The 16,241-nt window shown below is 48.7% G+C and overlaps 1 protein-coding gene across 1 annotated transcript in view; it reads right to left on the minus strand.

The window, feature by feature from the left end:
• GNB5 (G protein subunit beta 5) overlaps positions 1–16,241 on the minus strand; it is a 360,042-nt gene that overhangs the window by 29,808 nt on the left and 313,993 nt on the right. The window contains exon 11 of the mRNA XM_086958304.1: positions 12,043–12,209. Within this exon, the coding sequence (XP_086814430.1) occupies positions 12,043–12,209 (167 nt within the window). The remainder of the gene's footprint in view (positions 1–12,042; positions 12,210–16,241) is intronic.

The raw sequence follows: 16,241 nt of genomic DNA on the forward strand, positions 1-16,241 counted from the left end.
GTGATTAAAAATCTATCATGTGCGCTTGTTAAAATCAATAAATAAGCTCCATGCCCTGCACAGACAAAACTAAGGTGTGTGCTCTGACTATGGGTTTTTTAAGCTCCTTGTCTTCTTGGTAGGCTACAATAAAATTAAAAAACAACTCCTAAATATTATTCTTATTCTATGGCTTCATGTTCTCATAATTAGAGAACAGGTCTGCTCTACCTAAGGTAGTGAGGGTATCCTTGAAGTATCTTAACCATGGCATTTTGAACTGATGGTAAAGTGTGAGGCGGTCCAGAATTACTAGAGTATTAAAACCTACCTCTTCCTTTGACCATATCTTCACCTAACATAACAGCGGTTTAACGGCCACCAAATCCGTGATATACTTGGCCCCTAATTCTTTGTGTATTGAGTATGATGGGGTATCCTGGGGGACCTTCAAAATACGCCTTAAATATTTATTTTCTGCAACTTGTAAATTGTTAGCAACCATGTAACCCCATACCTCACTCCCATAAAGGGCCTTAGAATGTATCCACGGTTACCATGTTCCCAGCCTATGAGCATAATTTGTGATAGCACCCGTAGATCTGTTCATTTTCAAAAGTATCCCCTCCTGCAGTTCTTTACAATTAAGCTCATCATCGAAAAAAATACCCAGGTAAGAAAAGGCCAGAACCTTCGCTATACTATGTGTACCTACTTTGTATGTGTTAGGTCTGCTGGCCTGCTTACCAATTTCCATAACATATGATTTAGTTAGGTTCGGAGATAAATCCATCTCAGTCATAAAGGACAGAACCCGCCCAGTAAGACCTGCAAACCCCTCGGTGTCCGTGCTAGCAGTACTGCATTGTCTGCGTACAGCAGTACAGAAACCGATCTGGTGCCTATCCTGGGAGTATCGGCCTGCAGGACTGTCAAGAACGAGTCCAGGGGATTAATATTTAGCGTAATAAAAAAGGGCCAATATGCATCCTTGTCTAACTCCACTTGAACATTTAAAATGATCAGTAATGTTCCCTTCCTGGGTGTATCTGACCACGGCAGTGGTGTTAAAATGTAATGTCATTAAGAGATTATTTATCGACGGGTCAACCCCAAGTTCTCCGAGTAGGTTCCAAAGTTTGTTATGGTTCATGCAGTTGAAGGCCGAAGTGAGATCCATGAAGCCCAGATACAGAGCTCCAGGTTTTGCTATTGTGCATTTTGCCATTAAAAGATAGAGATTGAGGATCTGAGGTGCATTTGCCTGCACAGAACCCATATTGCACATCTGAGATAATATGATTGGAGTCTGCCCAGGCAGAAAGTCTATTAAATAAGAGTCGGCCAAGGACTTACACAGTGGCATCCATGAGAGATATAGGGAGATAACACTGAGGGTTGCCTCTCCCTCTCCCTTCTGAGAAATTAGGACAATTATGGTGGCAGACCACGATATGGGCCTTACTGTTGTGACTGCCACATTTAGGACCCTAACAAGAAGTAGTGCCCATACCTCTATGTTGTTACAATAGAGATCAGGGGGAATCCCACCGGGACCTGGGGCCTTATTCCATGACAGCCCCTCAATGCCCAACCCGACCTCATCAAGGGTAAGAAGAATGGGTTCAGTTCTGGGGGGTAATTAGGTTCTGGGAAGGTGATTCACTATAACCATGATTATAAACTGCCTCAAAGTGAGCCATTGATCTGGGGTAATACTGTGGCTTAACCCTGGTTGTCCGATTCGGAAAAGCATGGGCAGTTAATAACCTTCCAGAATTAAGTACAGTCCTTTTGCTCCCATGCTTCTACTAAATCGTCCCAAGCCTGTTTTTAACGCAAGCGCTTCAGTCCCTTGACCGCCACTTTATAATTGTTACGGCAGGCCGACACTCTGGATTTGTCTTTTGGGGTCTGTTTCAGAGCCCTCTTAAGTTCTCTGAGAGCCCAGGAACACTCTCTGTCGAACCACCTCATGAATTCCATACGGAGTGTAGCTACTGGAGATGTTAGCAACCCCACAACAGTTTTTGCAATCACAGTAAATTCTTGGATGGTTTGTTTCCAATGGGCCATCGGGTCTAGACAGGTCAATATCTCTTGCTGGATTATTCTGAACAGGGATTTATTAAAGGCAATAACATCCAGCTGTGACCATCTTGGACACCTCCCTTGCTCAATAGCAGCAATCACACCAATATTTATCCTACAAGGTGAAGGCTGGATTCCCAAGAATTTTATGGCCAGGGTCAAAGGATTATGGTCACTAAACGGACTGTATTGTATTTTAAAGGACAATATAAACCGCCTCAAGGAGAGAGACACATAGATAAAGTCAATAAATGTTGCACACCCCCTGCCTTTCTAGGTCAGAAGCACAGGGTTATCCGAGGGTTGGTCAGCATGTCCAAATTGTGAGTTAGGCCATATATATTAAGGAGGGCATTCAGATCCAGCCCTTCCTCAGTGTGTTCCATGTGCAATCCTTCATTGATCATGCAAGTGGACTAGTCACGATTAATCACTGCTGGTTGGGACATGGATGACAATGAAAATCTACAGCTAAAATTAATTGGGCCTGTGACACACCTTTTTTTTTTTAAACCTTTATTCGTAACAAGTGGTGGAAGACAAGCATGAGATCATCAATGACATACATACAAAGCATATAATGATACAGGTGTGATGGAGTGCAGCGGCACACAAAAAATGTCCAGGTGTCTTATCCAGATGGGGAAGTCCAGTGGGCAGAAATAAGGACACGGCAACAGTAGTTGTCTGGCATGTGACACACCATTGCAGAGCATATAAACATACCAATAATACGAACAGCAAGCAAATATCGGACCAAAGGGGAGAGCAGTGGCAGGGTCGCGGGTACATACGCACAGCGCAGTGGCCCCCGAGGCAAGGCATCATAAGCTGCATCCCAAGAGAGAGGGCAGTAAAGCCCCGTTCCCCCGTCTACGGTCATAACATACTCAACACATCGAGAGAGGCCGTAGCGCTTACATAGGGGCCTTCACATCACGTGGACTGGGCAAGTGGCAGAAAAAAGCGTACAGTTCAAACAAACTAATCCACATTAACCCACCCCAACCCGATCAGCACTGTCCGAATCAGAATCCTGCACAGCCCTGGTAAGAAGGTACACCTGCAGTGGACTCCAAAAGTCTCTGGGCCTGCAGCGCATAGGCATCAATTCTGCGTAAACATTATATTGGTCCTGACAATAAATGACATCTCTCAGCCAGTCATCGAACTGCGGTATCCTGCCCCTTCCCCAGCAACAGGCCACACGCCTCTTCGCCAGCAGCAGAGTGACATCCACAAACCTACGATACATCGCCGGCACCGCCCTGGTATAACCCAACAACAGGACCAGAGGGTCAAATGTCACTCCATTGTCGGTCATAGTCTGAAGAGCATCATGAACCCGCACCCAGTACTCCGTAACCACCCCACACCCCCACGCCAAGTGGAGAAAATCAGCACCCGTCGCATGACAACGAGTGCACCTGTCATCCTCCGCTAGTCGGAACCTGAGCTTCCTAGCCGGGGTGTAATAAAAACGCTGTAAGAATTTGTAGTGTATGATCTTTAGGCGGCAACTAGAGGAGATGTTAGCGGTTACACCACAACAATACTTCCATTGGTCATCAGAAATGGAAATGCCTAGCTCAGCATCCCACTGGGTCCGCGCTCGCCCAGGCGAGACAGCACGTTGTCTCCTGATGGCACTATACAATCGAGACACCAAGTGACGCCCATCAGAAAGCAACAACTCATGAAGTGGCAGGGTCACCCCCGGCTCTCCGGGGAACTCAGGCAACAGTGATCTCAGGCCCTGGCGCAGCCGGACATAGTAAAACATATCAAGTGGGGAGTACGCCCCATCCCCGAAGAATTGCTCCAGGGTACAGAAGGTGCCCTCACGAAACAGGTCACCCCAGGTGTGAATCGCAAGACGACTGCACAGGCGTCAGAAACCAGCCTCCTGCAGAAGAGACAGGGCAGGGTGATACATCAAAGGCAACGCAGGTGAGTAAAGAAAAGCAACATCCAGCACCTTTGCGATGCGCTTCCAGGCATCAACAGTGCAGGTGACCGTCGTTTGGTGTGTGTCAATGTCCTCAACACGACCCAGGACCATGCCCTCCAATGGGAGAGGGTTAGCGACCCACTGTTCGGCGGCCACCTGAGGCATGAACGGCGTAGGGCGCATCCAGTGGTAGGCGAAGTGCGCCTGAGCGCTGACATAGTAAAGTTCAAACTCAGGGACGTCAAAGCCCCCATCGTTGTAAGGCAGCGTCAGCGTAGACCACGCCACTCGTGGCTGTTTGCCCCCCCAGAACAACCGAAGCAACTCTGAGCGGAGACGTGAGAAAAAAAAGGCCCCAGGATAATACGGAATGTTTTGAAACAAATACAGGAAGCGAGGTAACACCACCATCTTGATAAGAGATGCCCTGCCCGCCATAGATAATGGCAAAGAACTCCACCTCGTGATGCTATCTGCCAAGTTAGTTATAGCCACACCGTAATTAAGCCGTAGTGTCTCCTCCTTGAGCAGTGACACAACAATACCCAAATAACGCAGGTCGGAGTCGCACCACTCCAGGGGGTAGTCAAGTGGGAACCGGTGGACCGCTGCAGTGAGTGGAAAGAATTGGGATTTCTGCCAATTGATATGAACCCCAGATACACCCCCAAAGACAACAAACTCACGCAATAACGCATTAAGATTCAACTGTGGGTCTTTCACATAGAGGGTAACATCATCAGCGTACATGGATATGCCAATCTGCCGCTGAAGGCAATTAAACGCACTCCGTTGATGCAATTGCCGTATCCTACATGCAAGAGGCTCTATAGCAATGGCGAACAAGAGGGGGGAGAGTGGACACCCCTGCCTGGTCCCTCTCGTGATCGGGAAAGGGGAGGACAGCACTCCATTTACAATCACTCTGGCCATAGGGTCAGTGTAGAGTAATTTAACCCATGAGATAAATATTCTGGGGAAGCCCATCCTGCACAGGACGTCAATTAAGTAACCCCATTCCACCGAATCGAACGCCTTTGTTGCGTCTAGAAAAACAGCAGCCACCGGAAGCTCCGGGGAAATGGTCGGGATCAAGGAGAACAATGTACGCAGATTATGGGAGGTCGCCCGTCCAGGCACAAAACCTGACTGGTCGGGCAGCACTATAATGGGCATGAGTTCAGAGAGACGCACCGCCAATACCTTGGCCAAAATTTTAACATCGCAGTTAAGCAATGAAAGAGGCCTATAGGAGCCCACATCACGAGGATCCTTTCCGGGTTTGAGTAAAGAGATGATAGCAACTTCCCTCATAGACCCTGGCAGGCGCCCCACTTCAAGGGATTCCTCGAAAACTTCCCGCAACACCGGAGCCATAATATCTACGTAACACTTATAAAATTCGGCGGGGAGACCATCTAGGCCTGTAGCCTTGCCATTATTAAGCGACATGATGGCACTCCTGACCTCGTCGACCTCCAGGGGCCTACCCAGAAAAGCCCTGTGATCATCAGAGAGCCAGCAAAGCGACAGCTCATCCAAAAATCCCCCATATCTCACATCTCCGGAGTGCTGGGAAGTGTATAAGTGTGTATAGTGTTGCAGAAATGTGTCCTGTATAGTCTCCGAGTCCGTGCATCGAGTGCCATCAGCCAAGCCCAGTTCCAAGACATCTGAGCTATGCCTCTGGTGTCTCGTAAGGGCCGCCAGGACCTTCCCCGGCCTCTCACCCTCACAATACCGTCTAGCTACCCAGTATTTTCCCCTATGTTTCGCTTCCCTGGCCGCTTCTTCCTCGTATTCCGATAGTTTACTCCTAAACTGGCGCATGAGATCAGGGTCAGGGCTAGCAAGTAGACCAGTCTCCAGTCGTTTTAGGTCGGCTTCCAAATCAGCAAGTATACGGACAATAGTCCTGAGTACCCCGCAGCTCTTGGAGATAGTGAGCCCCCGAATCGTAACCTTGAATGCCTCCCATATTACCTCCACACTGTCCACAGACCCCTTATTCCTCGGAAAGAAAGCCTCTATCTCCTCACCCAACTCCGCCTTAAAGATGGGGTCCAGTAGGGCCGATGGAAACAGCCTCCAGGGCGGACGCGGTCGGTGTAGACCAGGGACCGATACCACAACCCGAACCGGACAGTGATCAGAGAAGGTCCTGGGGAGGTGCGTCGCCCCATGCAACCCTGCCACTAGCCCCCTGGAAAGGAAGATATAATCCAGCCTCGCCCAGCTACGGGCCTGTGTTGTGAAATGAGTGCCCTCCTTAACAGTGGGGTGTACATATCGCCAGCTGTCCACCAGCCCTGCCTCTTCCACAATGCCCCGCATGACATCCCTGGCTTGTATATTGTACTGCTGACTCCCCTCCGATCTGTCCTCAAGAGCAACCATTGCCAAATTAAAATCCCCCCCCCCACACAATATGAGAAGCATCAACAGCCAGCACATGACCCCACAGTGTAAGAAAAAAAGCTGGAGTATCAACATTCGGTGCATAACAATTCACAAAAAGCACAGTGAGCTGTCCAATCCTTCCCCACAACAGTACATATCTTCCATCAGAGTCCAAGTGTGATCCCAACTCCTGGAAGGCAAGTGATTTTTTAATCAATATTGCAACTCCCCTTGCATAAGAGGAGTACGATGAGAACTTCCTCACAGTGGCCCACCTCCCACCAAACGCATATGTCGGTGACCGGCCCAGATGCGTTTCCTGTAAAAGTGCCACCTGTATGGCATGTCGGTCTAGATACTGCAACACATTCCGGCATTTCCTGGCATCATTGAGCCCACGCACATTCCAAGAAAGAATCGATATCTTATCCAACACAGCGACCGCCATTACTCATAGGGGATACGTGTCAAAGAACCCCGTACACCCGCCTCAGGCACACCACACGAGCCACCATATGAGGCCGTAGCCGCCACACCCTTACCCCACCTAGTACCATGAAAAACACAATCAGCCACGCCGTCTTCCAACCCCAGAACCAATCTCCCCCTCCCAAAACCGGACAACGCACAACCGTGCAACAGGCATGCAGCGCCATACGAGAACATCCAGAGCGCATCGCATCCAACAAGTAAACCTTCAGGCACCAAAAAGTCCCTACCTCCCACCGCCCACCTGACCAACCCCAACCTGTCAGGACCCCCTGCCACCCCCCCTCCCCATACCCCAGGCATCCATCCATACATCCAAAACACCATCCGCACAACAAGGTAAAGTGTGAACATAGTAGGGGAATTCCCGTTGGGGGTGTCCACCAGAGGTGCACTTCACCACCCCCTCACACTATGCCGCCCACCCAGCCGATGAGGCAAAGTTACAAGGCAGGCACAGTGGTAGGGTGGGTGCCCGGAGCAAGAATAGAAACACAACCTCAGCCAACGCCAACCTAACAGTCACACCATTCAGCCTCTCAGAAAGGCACAGAGGACCGCCCATCAATCCACATTTTCACACGCTGCGGAGAAGCAGCTGGCAGCGGCAGGTGAAACAATGTCAACAGGTAGCGTTCAACTCAGTCACCATGCCATCAAAAAACCTGATCAGGGGTCTTCCTCCTCTCCCGCCGAATGTCGATCATTCTGCCCCATCCCATCCTGGCGGTCAGCAGCAGCACGTTCCCTCTGCAGCCGCTTCACAAAGTCTTCCGCCTGCTGCGGATTTGTGAAAAAAGTCTGCTTCGCCTGATGAGTGATCCTTAATTTCGCAGGGTAGAGCAAAGCGTAGTCCACCTGGAGGTCCCGAAGCTTCTTCTTAACCGCCAAGAATTTTCGCCGTTGTTCCTGCACCATCGGAGTGAAGTCAGGGTATATCGTGAAATTGACCCCCTCGAAGGAAAGTGAGCGGGAAGTGCGGGCCGCATGAAGAGCAGCATCACGATCCCGATAGTTCAGGAGGCGAGCAATGATAGGGCGTGGGGCCGCCCCGGGGGCCGGTCGCGGTCCAAGCGAGCGGTGCGCCCGTTCCACAATAAACTGGGTCGAAAAGGATTCCGCCCCAACTGCCCCAACCAAGAGCCTCTCCACATACGTTTCCATCTTTCCAACATTCGTAGACTCCGGCACACCTACTACGCGAATGTTGTTGCGCCGACTTCTCGCCTCCAACTCCTCGTTCTTAGCGGCTATTACACGTAGGATATTGTCCATACGCGCCAACTGAGTGGTATGAGTGGCCGCAGTGTCGTCGTGATCGGAGATACGCTGTTCCGCCGTGGTCAGGCGCTCCTCATGGACATCAAGTTTCTGTACCACCGCGTCCATGCGGGAGGATAGTTTGTCCACCTTGTCCACAATGGTGGCGAAGCCTTGTCGCATCTCCTGCATCATCTGCTGGAAATCAGGGGCGGCCGGTTGCAAAACAGCATCAGCGGCAGTCGGAGGAGGAGATCGCGAGGTTCCAGCCTCCTGTAAAAGGCGGGCGCCCCTTCTGGAAGATGCCGAGTCAAAGGATAGCTTAGGTTGCTTATTATCAGGTTTGCCCATGGTGGTACACACAACACACGCACTAATGTCGTATGCAGGGAGGCCTGAGGGCCGAATCTCGAAAGCAAGGCCACGGTCACCCCAGCGATGCACTCAGCAGGGGACGCCACGTACAACAATGTCAAAAGTGGGTCGGAGAGTGCACACCGCCGTACAAATCCACCAGTAGTCACAGTACAGACTCACCAGGGGTCCAGCGAAGACCCTGTCCACCACACCCCGAGGTAGCTAGGGCTGCGCCACTCACAGTCCGCAAACAGTGACTGCGTGCAGGAGTCCGCCCCAACTGTGTTCCGCAGGGGCCAGAGTGGTGCAAACCAGGACCACGGGGCAGATCAGGCACAGCAGGGGACAGCCATGGGCTGTGGTATGTGAATGGCGCTAGCGCCGCGCAAATCACCGGAAGGGGCTCGTCGCGTAGCGTAACACGGCCGGCTCCGCAACACAACTGCCGCTGCAGTGGAAAAGGGTGCCAAGAAGCAAAAATCTAAGTCCGCTGTGACATGTGCGTTAATAGCGCCCACAGACCGTATGCCAAAGCAAGTGCTGCAACACAGCAGGGAGCAACCATGTAGTCCGCGGGGGCACGCCGCCAACAGCCGAGTATAGCAGGCTCCTCAAGTATGCCAATCACAATGGTGCCAAATGAGCGAGCAAACGGCCCCCCCGTAGAGCAATCAGAGGAAGTCCTCTCATCAGCAGCAGCTCACCTCAGTGCACATCACGCCGTCCGCAGGCGCCCAGGGGTAGACCATGGAAGGGGGCACGAGCAGGCACGCACGCCCGCCACTCCCCTCCGTGTGATGTCCGGTAGTCTACTCTGGGGCAATATCCACGCTCCCGTCAGATCCTCACAGGGACAACCCAGCGGACCCCCGCGATGTCACCGCTTCACCCCTGCTCACGATCGCCAGCCACAGGCGCCGCCGCCGGACGCAGTCATGCAGGCAGCAAAGTAAAGTCCCCGATGGGGGAGGGGACAGGCCTTCTCCCCACTTGACAAGCAGCGGGCTGGAGTAGTCCGGGACGCCGGACAGCGGAGCGCCAGGTCTCCGCAGCAACAGGCGGTGATACCTCAGGGGCCACGAACTCCGGATCGGAACCACCGATCAGTGTGAAAATCGAGCCGAGTGTAGATCACAGTCCCCCAAGGCAGAACCTCGGGTCAGATCCGGGGTCGGCGATGATCCAAAGGATAACTGGCCGGATGAAAGCTCCGGGCTGCAGGAGCCTCACGGCAGTGCGGCCATGCTGCAGTGCGCCCTCTAGCGCCCCCCGCCTGTGACACACCTTCCCCCTGTATTTGCTCAGAGCAACTTCTTAAATCTACAAGGTTAGATAGCCCCTGGTGCCCTCTTGAATTATAAAAATGGATTAATGTAAAACAATACAATTTACTATATAAAGAGACACCTTGAGCAACTTTAGAGCCCAACATCAAGGACTTCTTTGTACCCTGAATCCTAATATCTATGAAAATAAATAAGCCACTCCTACCTCTGCCTGTTCTCGAGTCTTCTGCCGGGCAACAGAACGTTTTGTATACCCTCAAGAAAAAAAGTATTTTCAGTCTCCTAGGTTTCCTGGATACAAATTATATCAAAATGCTTGATGGATTGGAGCCACCTCTCATCAATGAATTTTGCCGCGAGTCCTGCACCATTCCATGATATAATATTTATGTTATCCCCCCTAGCCTGGGTCTGGGTCGATAGAAGGACAAAGGCCATCCCTGGGCTACCAGTCCCAAGAATACTGAAGCTTTTATGACCAGGGCCTATATTTTCTCCAGGTATTATTACAGTATTGACACTATTAGCAGGCCTCTTAACTAGTATGTCACTTGCTTTACTTGTGCCCCTAGACTCATGCTGTCAATCTAAAACATTGAGATCCCTGACTAGGACAAAGGGATTAGATGAAGTTAGAATTCACCCACAAGGGGGGGAAGCCCCCCTCCTGAAGCAGAATGGTTGATCAGTGTAGGATTATAGGAGGACCTGTAAAAGAAACCCAGTGGAAGCGTCTTTATACCAGATTAATAAAAAAAAAGATTGGGAAGTATTGCTTAAAATCCTGCGGGCCAGTTCTGGAAATCTCAACGTGAGAATAACACTGTTCCCTTCAAATGCTTTCCTGGACGGCCCAATTCAGGAAACCAGCCTAGCAATCAGGATATGTCTGTGATCCACCCCATTGAGCCTGGCATATTTGCTTAACCAGTGGGTTACCTTGTTAAATAGTTGGTCCGTGGTCTCGTCCCTTAGAGAAAACATTATTTTAGTGTGTTTGAAGAGCTTTGTAAACTCTAGTAGGGTTTCTTAGCTTAACACAATCTAGTCATGGCAGCAGTATAAAGATATTTTATACAGGTGAACGAGGAACACACATTATATAAAATAAGCTTTTTTTTAAATGTATAGGGCTTTCTATTTAGACAAGTTTAGAAATATTGGGTTACTCAGTAAGATGCAAAATTATGAAATGACACGCAATTAACCTTTAGGAACATGTGGTTGACAGGTTACAGTGCATTAATATACAGAGAACTGGGCTGATGAACTGAGGAGGTGATAAAGGAAGATGGGTGTGGTTGAGTTGAGCTGTGTCACGAGAACTAACAGTTGGAGGTCCGCTATACAAAAAGTCAAATGAATTTGCATACAAAGGATACTGAAAAGTATTATGTACACAGAAGCTCCAATGAGCAGAGAGAAAGTCAAAGGCATTGCCAGGGAGGAAGAGGAAGACTTCCCTAAGGCTTTGTGTTTCCTGATGCTCTATAAACACACAGGCTGCGGCCGTCCTGGAGGATGCCTTGCTTTATTTTCAAATCAAGGTGATGGGGGGAGGTGAGGGACTGGAGTGGGAGAGGTGTGGCGTAGCGGCCAGAGCGGCTGACTTCAGAGTGCGGGGGTCACAGTTGTTCCATCCCCGGAGCAGCTCAGCATTATGTGACTCTGGGCAATAGCTCACTTATTCTCCCCGACAGTCCCCAGCACCTTGAAACCCTTAAGGGTGATGTGTTTGCGCTTTACAAATAGGAATTATTATAATAATTAATTATAACTACATTCAGAAGTACCACGTTCAATAAAAAGACCGGCAGTGGGTATTGAGTTCCCTCATTAAAGGCTAAAAATAGTATAAACACCGGTGCCGAGAAAAAGATGTCCTAAGCTACTGCACAGTGAAGAAACTTTTTGGTGCTGAGGCACTTGCGCAATTGGACTAGCCAGCAGGAAGCATGAGTGAATTGACCAATCACAGCCATCTATCCATTAAATGAGGTAATAGTAAACTAATAGCAATAGTAACAAGGCTTGAAATCAGTGCTTAAGAAACATCTGTTATTTTGTAGTAATATTTGTATTATTATAACTGTTCTTTGGACGTGGGCAAAGAAAAATAAGAAGGAGTTGAGCTGACTGTGGTACTGAGGGGTTTCAAGTGTAAGAAATAACATACAGGCTGCCTACAAATATCAAGCACTGTGAGTCTGTGGAAGAAAGAGGTCTTACTCTCAAGGTGTGATCCCATGAACCTGAAGAGAACGCTGTTCCATCCGGAGAGACTCGTAAGGTACTAACGCGGTTTTCATGTCCGAATAATATGGACACTCGAGTTCCCTTCAGGACGTCCCAAACATTGATAGTGTAGTCATTGTAGCCAGCGAAAAGTAGGCGACCTAGAATGTAACATGGAGAAACAGGATGTGAAAAGTCTTCATGCCTCTGTCCTTTACGGAAACATATTTGCAATCAGAATGAAAGTTGTGGTACAATGGAGATTACACTTCTGCAAGATACTGAAACATATGAAGGTTGATGTGAAGCACTTACCCTTCACCTCGCCTCCTTACTCGCTTTCCATGTTATGACTTTGGTGCTATGTCTAGCAATCTCTAGGAGCTGCATCTTATTCTCTTGGACTTCCAAGGTTAAATTGACCTGAGTTTTTTTGAAGAATGTGAATACCTGTCCTTAGGGTAACTTCTCCACAGTCATAAAGGCCCCCTAAAAGATTGAGCAACAGCTTGGAGACCTTGGAACCCTACATCAGGCATGTGCTAGATGTCTCTTTCCGTTCCAGTTCTATACCCGAGGACTGGAAACAGGCTGTGGTGCTTCCCCTCCGCAAGAAGCCTAACATTAGCTTTGAGAATTTGGACAATTTGCGCCCCATCTCCCTGCTGCCCTACCTCTCCAAGGTAGCGGAGAAGGTGGCAAACAAACAGCTAATGACATATGTAGAGGAAGGCAACCATCTTCATCCTACCCAATTTGGATTCCGGCCCCGTCATTCGACGGAGTCCGCCCTTCTGAGGGCTACTGAAGCCCTCCGGCAGGGTGCTGACGAGGGACAAACAATGGCGCTAATTTTACTAGATCTTAGCGCCGCGTTCGACACTGTGGCACATTCCATCCTGCTACAGTGTCTGGACAAGGTTGGGGTGAAAGGGGCAGCGTTGAAATGGATTTATTCATTTCTCACTGGCCGGGGTTTCCAAGTGAGGCAGGGTGACCACTACTCGGAGCGAATTCCTTTGGACCAGGGGGTGCCGCAGGGCTCGTCCCTGAGTCCAACACTCTTTAATCTTTATGTCGCTCCAATTGCCACCTTAGTAGAGAGTCACGGCCTCAGCTTGGTGTCGTATGCCGATGACACGCAGCTGGTTATCTCCCTATCGCGCGCACCCGATCTTTCGGCGGACATCTTCAGAGCATGCATGCAAGACCTGGCTGCCTGGATGTCCGCCAACTGCCTCAAGCTTAATGGAGGCAAGACCGAGGTGCTGGTCGTGGGGGGCCGCCAGTCTGCGTGGACGTCGGCATGGTGGCCATCTTCCCTGGGCCCAACACCCACCCCTTGCCAAAAAGCAAGGAATCTGGGCATTTGGTTTGATGCCGCCCTCACCTTTGGCCCTCAGATCAATCAGGTGGTGGGACAATGCTTTGGGACCCTCAAAAGCCTCAGAAAGACGCTGAAGTTTTTGCCTGTGAGAGCCCGACAGACCTTGGTACATGCACTAGTCACTTCGAAGATGGACTATGGCAATCTTCTGTATTTAGGTACCCTGGAGAAGAATCTCAGCCGCTTACAGGTCCTACAGAACGCTGCTGCACGACTGGTGCTTAGATTACCCAGAAGAGCTGCTTCTGCAGCGGCTCTCCGGTCCTTGCACTGGCTCCCGGTCAGAAGCAGGGTAGAATTCAAAGCACTCTGCACGTGCCATCGGATCATTCATGGGAAATCCCCTCTCCCTCTACAAGGACTCTTGACACCTTATGATCCTCCCCGCTCTCTAAGATCTTCTGGCTCTGGACTCCTGGCTGTCCCTAAGGTATCCAGAGCTCGGATGGGGGGTAGATCTTTTAGATACCTTGCAGCCGCCAGATGGAATCAGCTGCCCATGGCGCTACGACTAGAGCCATCTGAGTCAATTTTCAGAGCTAAGCTCAAAACTGCTCTATTCGCCCAGTAGGTGTGCCGCTTTTGTAGGGTCCAGGAATAAAGTAGCTCCTCAGCGCGGGGACACGCCGCTGTGCGTCACCATGCGCTTTACAAAACCCCAAAATAGAATAAAATAAAGGCTCGTTAATCAACATTTAGCTGAATTTAAGTTTCCTCTAATTGTTGCCTTCACCTGCCACTGAATGATGTCTAACCGTATCCAAGTCAGGCAGACCTATACAGTAAGGCAGCTGTGCTATGCAAGAAACACAAATAACGTTGTCAGGTTTTAGCTGTGAAAGTGTTTCCCTATAACGAATAAGCATCAATAGTGTATGTAAGGTATGACATAGTTTAAGTTGAAATGTGCGCCTCAAGCATTCTTTTTATACGTGGTAGATCAAGTTATGTTTTAGTTCAAATATTTCTTCACCCCCACTCAAAGTCTGCCACCAAAACCAAACTTTTAGCCTTTTTTTTGTTTCTTGAAAAACACGGGCTGCATACCTTCACTGAAATCGATAAAGTACCAGTTCTGGGTTACCAAATAGGCAAAGTACATAAACTAGAGACATCAGATTCACATACAAGTTTGTTTCTTAAAAGCTCATCTTCTGGCAGCTGTCAGTCTGTAAAAAAATCGGGTGCATTGAGTATTAGTAGATGATTTGAACATTTCAACTGCCTAGGGGCCTCCAAAGGGTTTATTCTGGCACTGTAAAGTACCAGTAGTCGACAAAGGGGAGGGAGGGTGATCAGTCGATCAGCCGGGCACCAATTACCACCCAAGGAGGGGGAAGGTCCAGTATCAGTACCTTAGGGAGTGTCACTAGGTAGTTTGGCGTTGCACAGCCACAAGAAGTCAACCACACAGCTATCAGACTAAGAACCAATGTTTGGCTAAAAATGTGAAATGTATTAAACAAATAGAAAATGTACGTTTGTATGATCTAAATTTGTATTCTGTAGATTGAACAAAATTCTAAGACACTGTTTTTATTTCCAAATTTTATGCCTGTCTCCCTCCCAGTAAACAACCCCTAGCCCTGACGAAGGTGTGGCCCCATCGGCCAGTCACCGAAACGCGCGTTGGCTTGCGTTTCCAGGAATATGGCATACTAACCTATATTCATCAGGACTCCCTTACATGTCATCTGCCACCTGGAATAACATTCTGACCAATGCAACAAATTGACCATTTTTGTGTTGCAAGCACCAGGACTATATGAATGAATGAAAGTTGAATGAAAGAATACCAGGTTGATTGAATTGGAATAAGTGAGTTTGAGAGTATGAATGCAGTGTGGTATGTTACTGGGTAGGCCATGCCATAGGATGAAGTTTCCTCTTTTTTATCTTTCCCTTTATCATGTGTGTTTTGATGTTCTAAATATAATGTGGATTTGAACAATGTAATCAATTTTTATACCTTTTGCTATATTAAATCAAAGAAGACAAAAAAATAAAAAATATATATATATTCCAAAAAATCTTCTTTGAGTATATCTGGATTGACTTGTCTCTTGTTATGTGCAGTGCTGGCTCCTAGATAAATCACCCCTTTTATATTGATTGGATCCCATCCCTGGGACCACTATATCATAGGGCAGGGTTGCTCTCTTGTGTTCTATTTTCAGTTTTTTCCCCCTACAGCCTGCCCACATCCTTTAAACCCATTGGGGAACCCCCTTCTTTCACTAATTGTCTCACAGCCTTGTGCTGTGGGGGTATTCCGGGTATTCGATCTAAGTGAACCACGGGGACCTATGTGATGTGAGATCATCGATGTAAGTAACAAATGCATATCTGAGTGGGGAATGTGTTGTGGAGCGCTATTGACTTAATCTTACCCTTGACTTAATCTTTGGCGGCCTATTCCATCTCCCAAATAAAAATTACAGAACTTAAAATATATCTTTACCAAAGCTACATTTAAAATGGATACTATAAAAACATTCGGCTTTTCCGATGACGATTTTGCCAAAATGCTTGGGCTTCCTGTTGATGGTAACCAAGACTTCTCCATACCTAAAGGGCTCAATGGAGATTGGAATAAACTACTTAACCTCCGAAAAAAATCGAAAAGGACAGAATTACATGCCAAATTTATGCTCGATTATTTACGAGCTGGCACTATCCCTATTGGACTTAGAGTCCGTAACATCCCAGGGATGTTCATTGAGATCAGACAGTTCCTGGAGCGATGGGCCCTCATTTCCAACCGTTGCTCCAGGGACTGGATGATGCTCATTGTGGAAACAGCTCG

The sequence above is a fragment of the Lissotriton vulgaris genome, chromosome 2_1, assembly GCF_964263255.1.
Source record: "Lissotriton vulgaris chromosome 2_1, aLisVul1.2, whole genome shotgun sequence".
NCBI classification, from domain to species: domain Eukaryota; kingdom Metazoa; phylum Chordata; class Amphibia; order Caudata; family Salamandridae; genus Lissotriton; species Lissotriton vulgaris.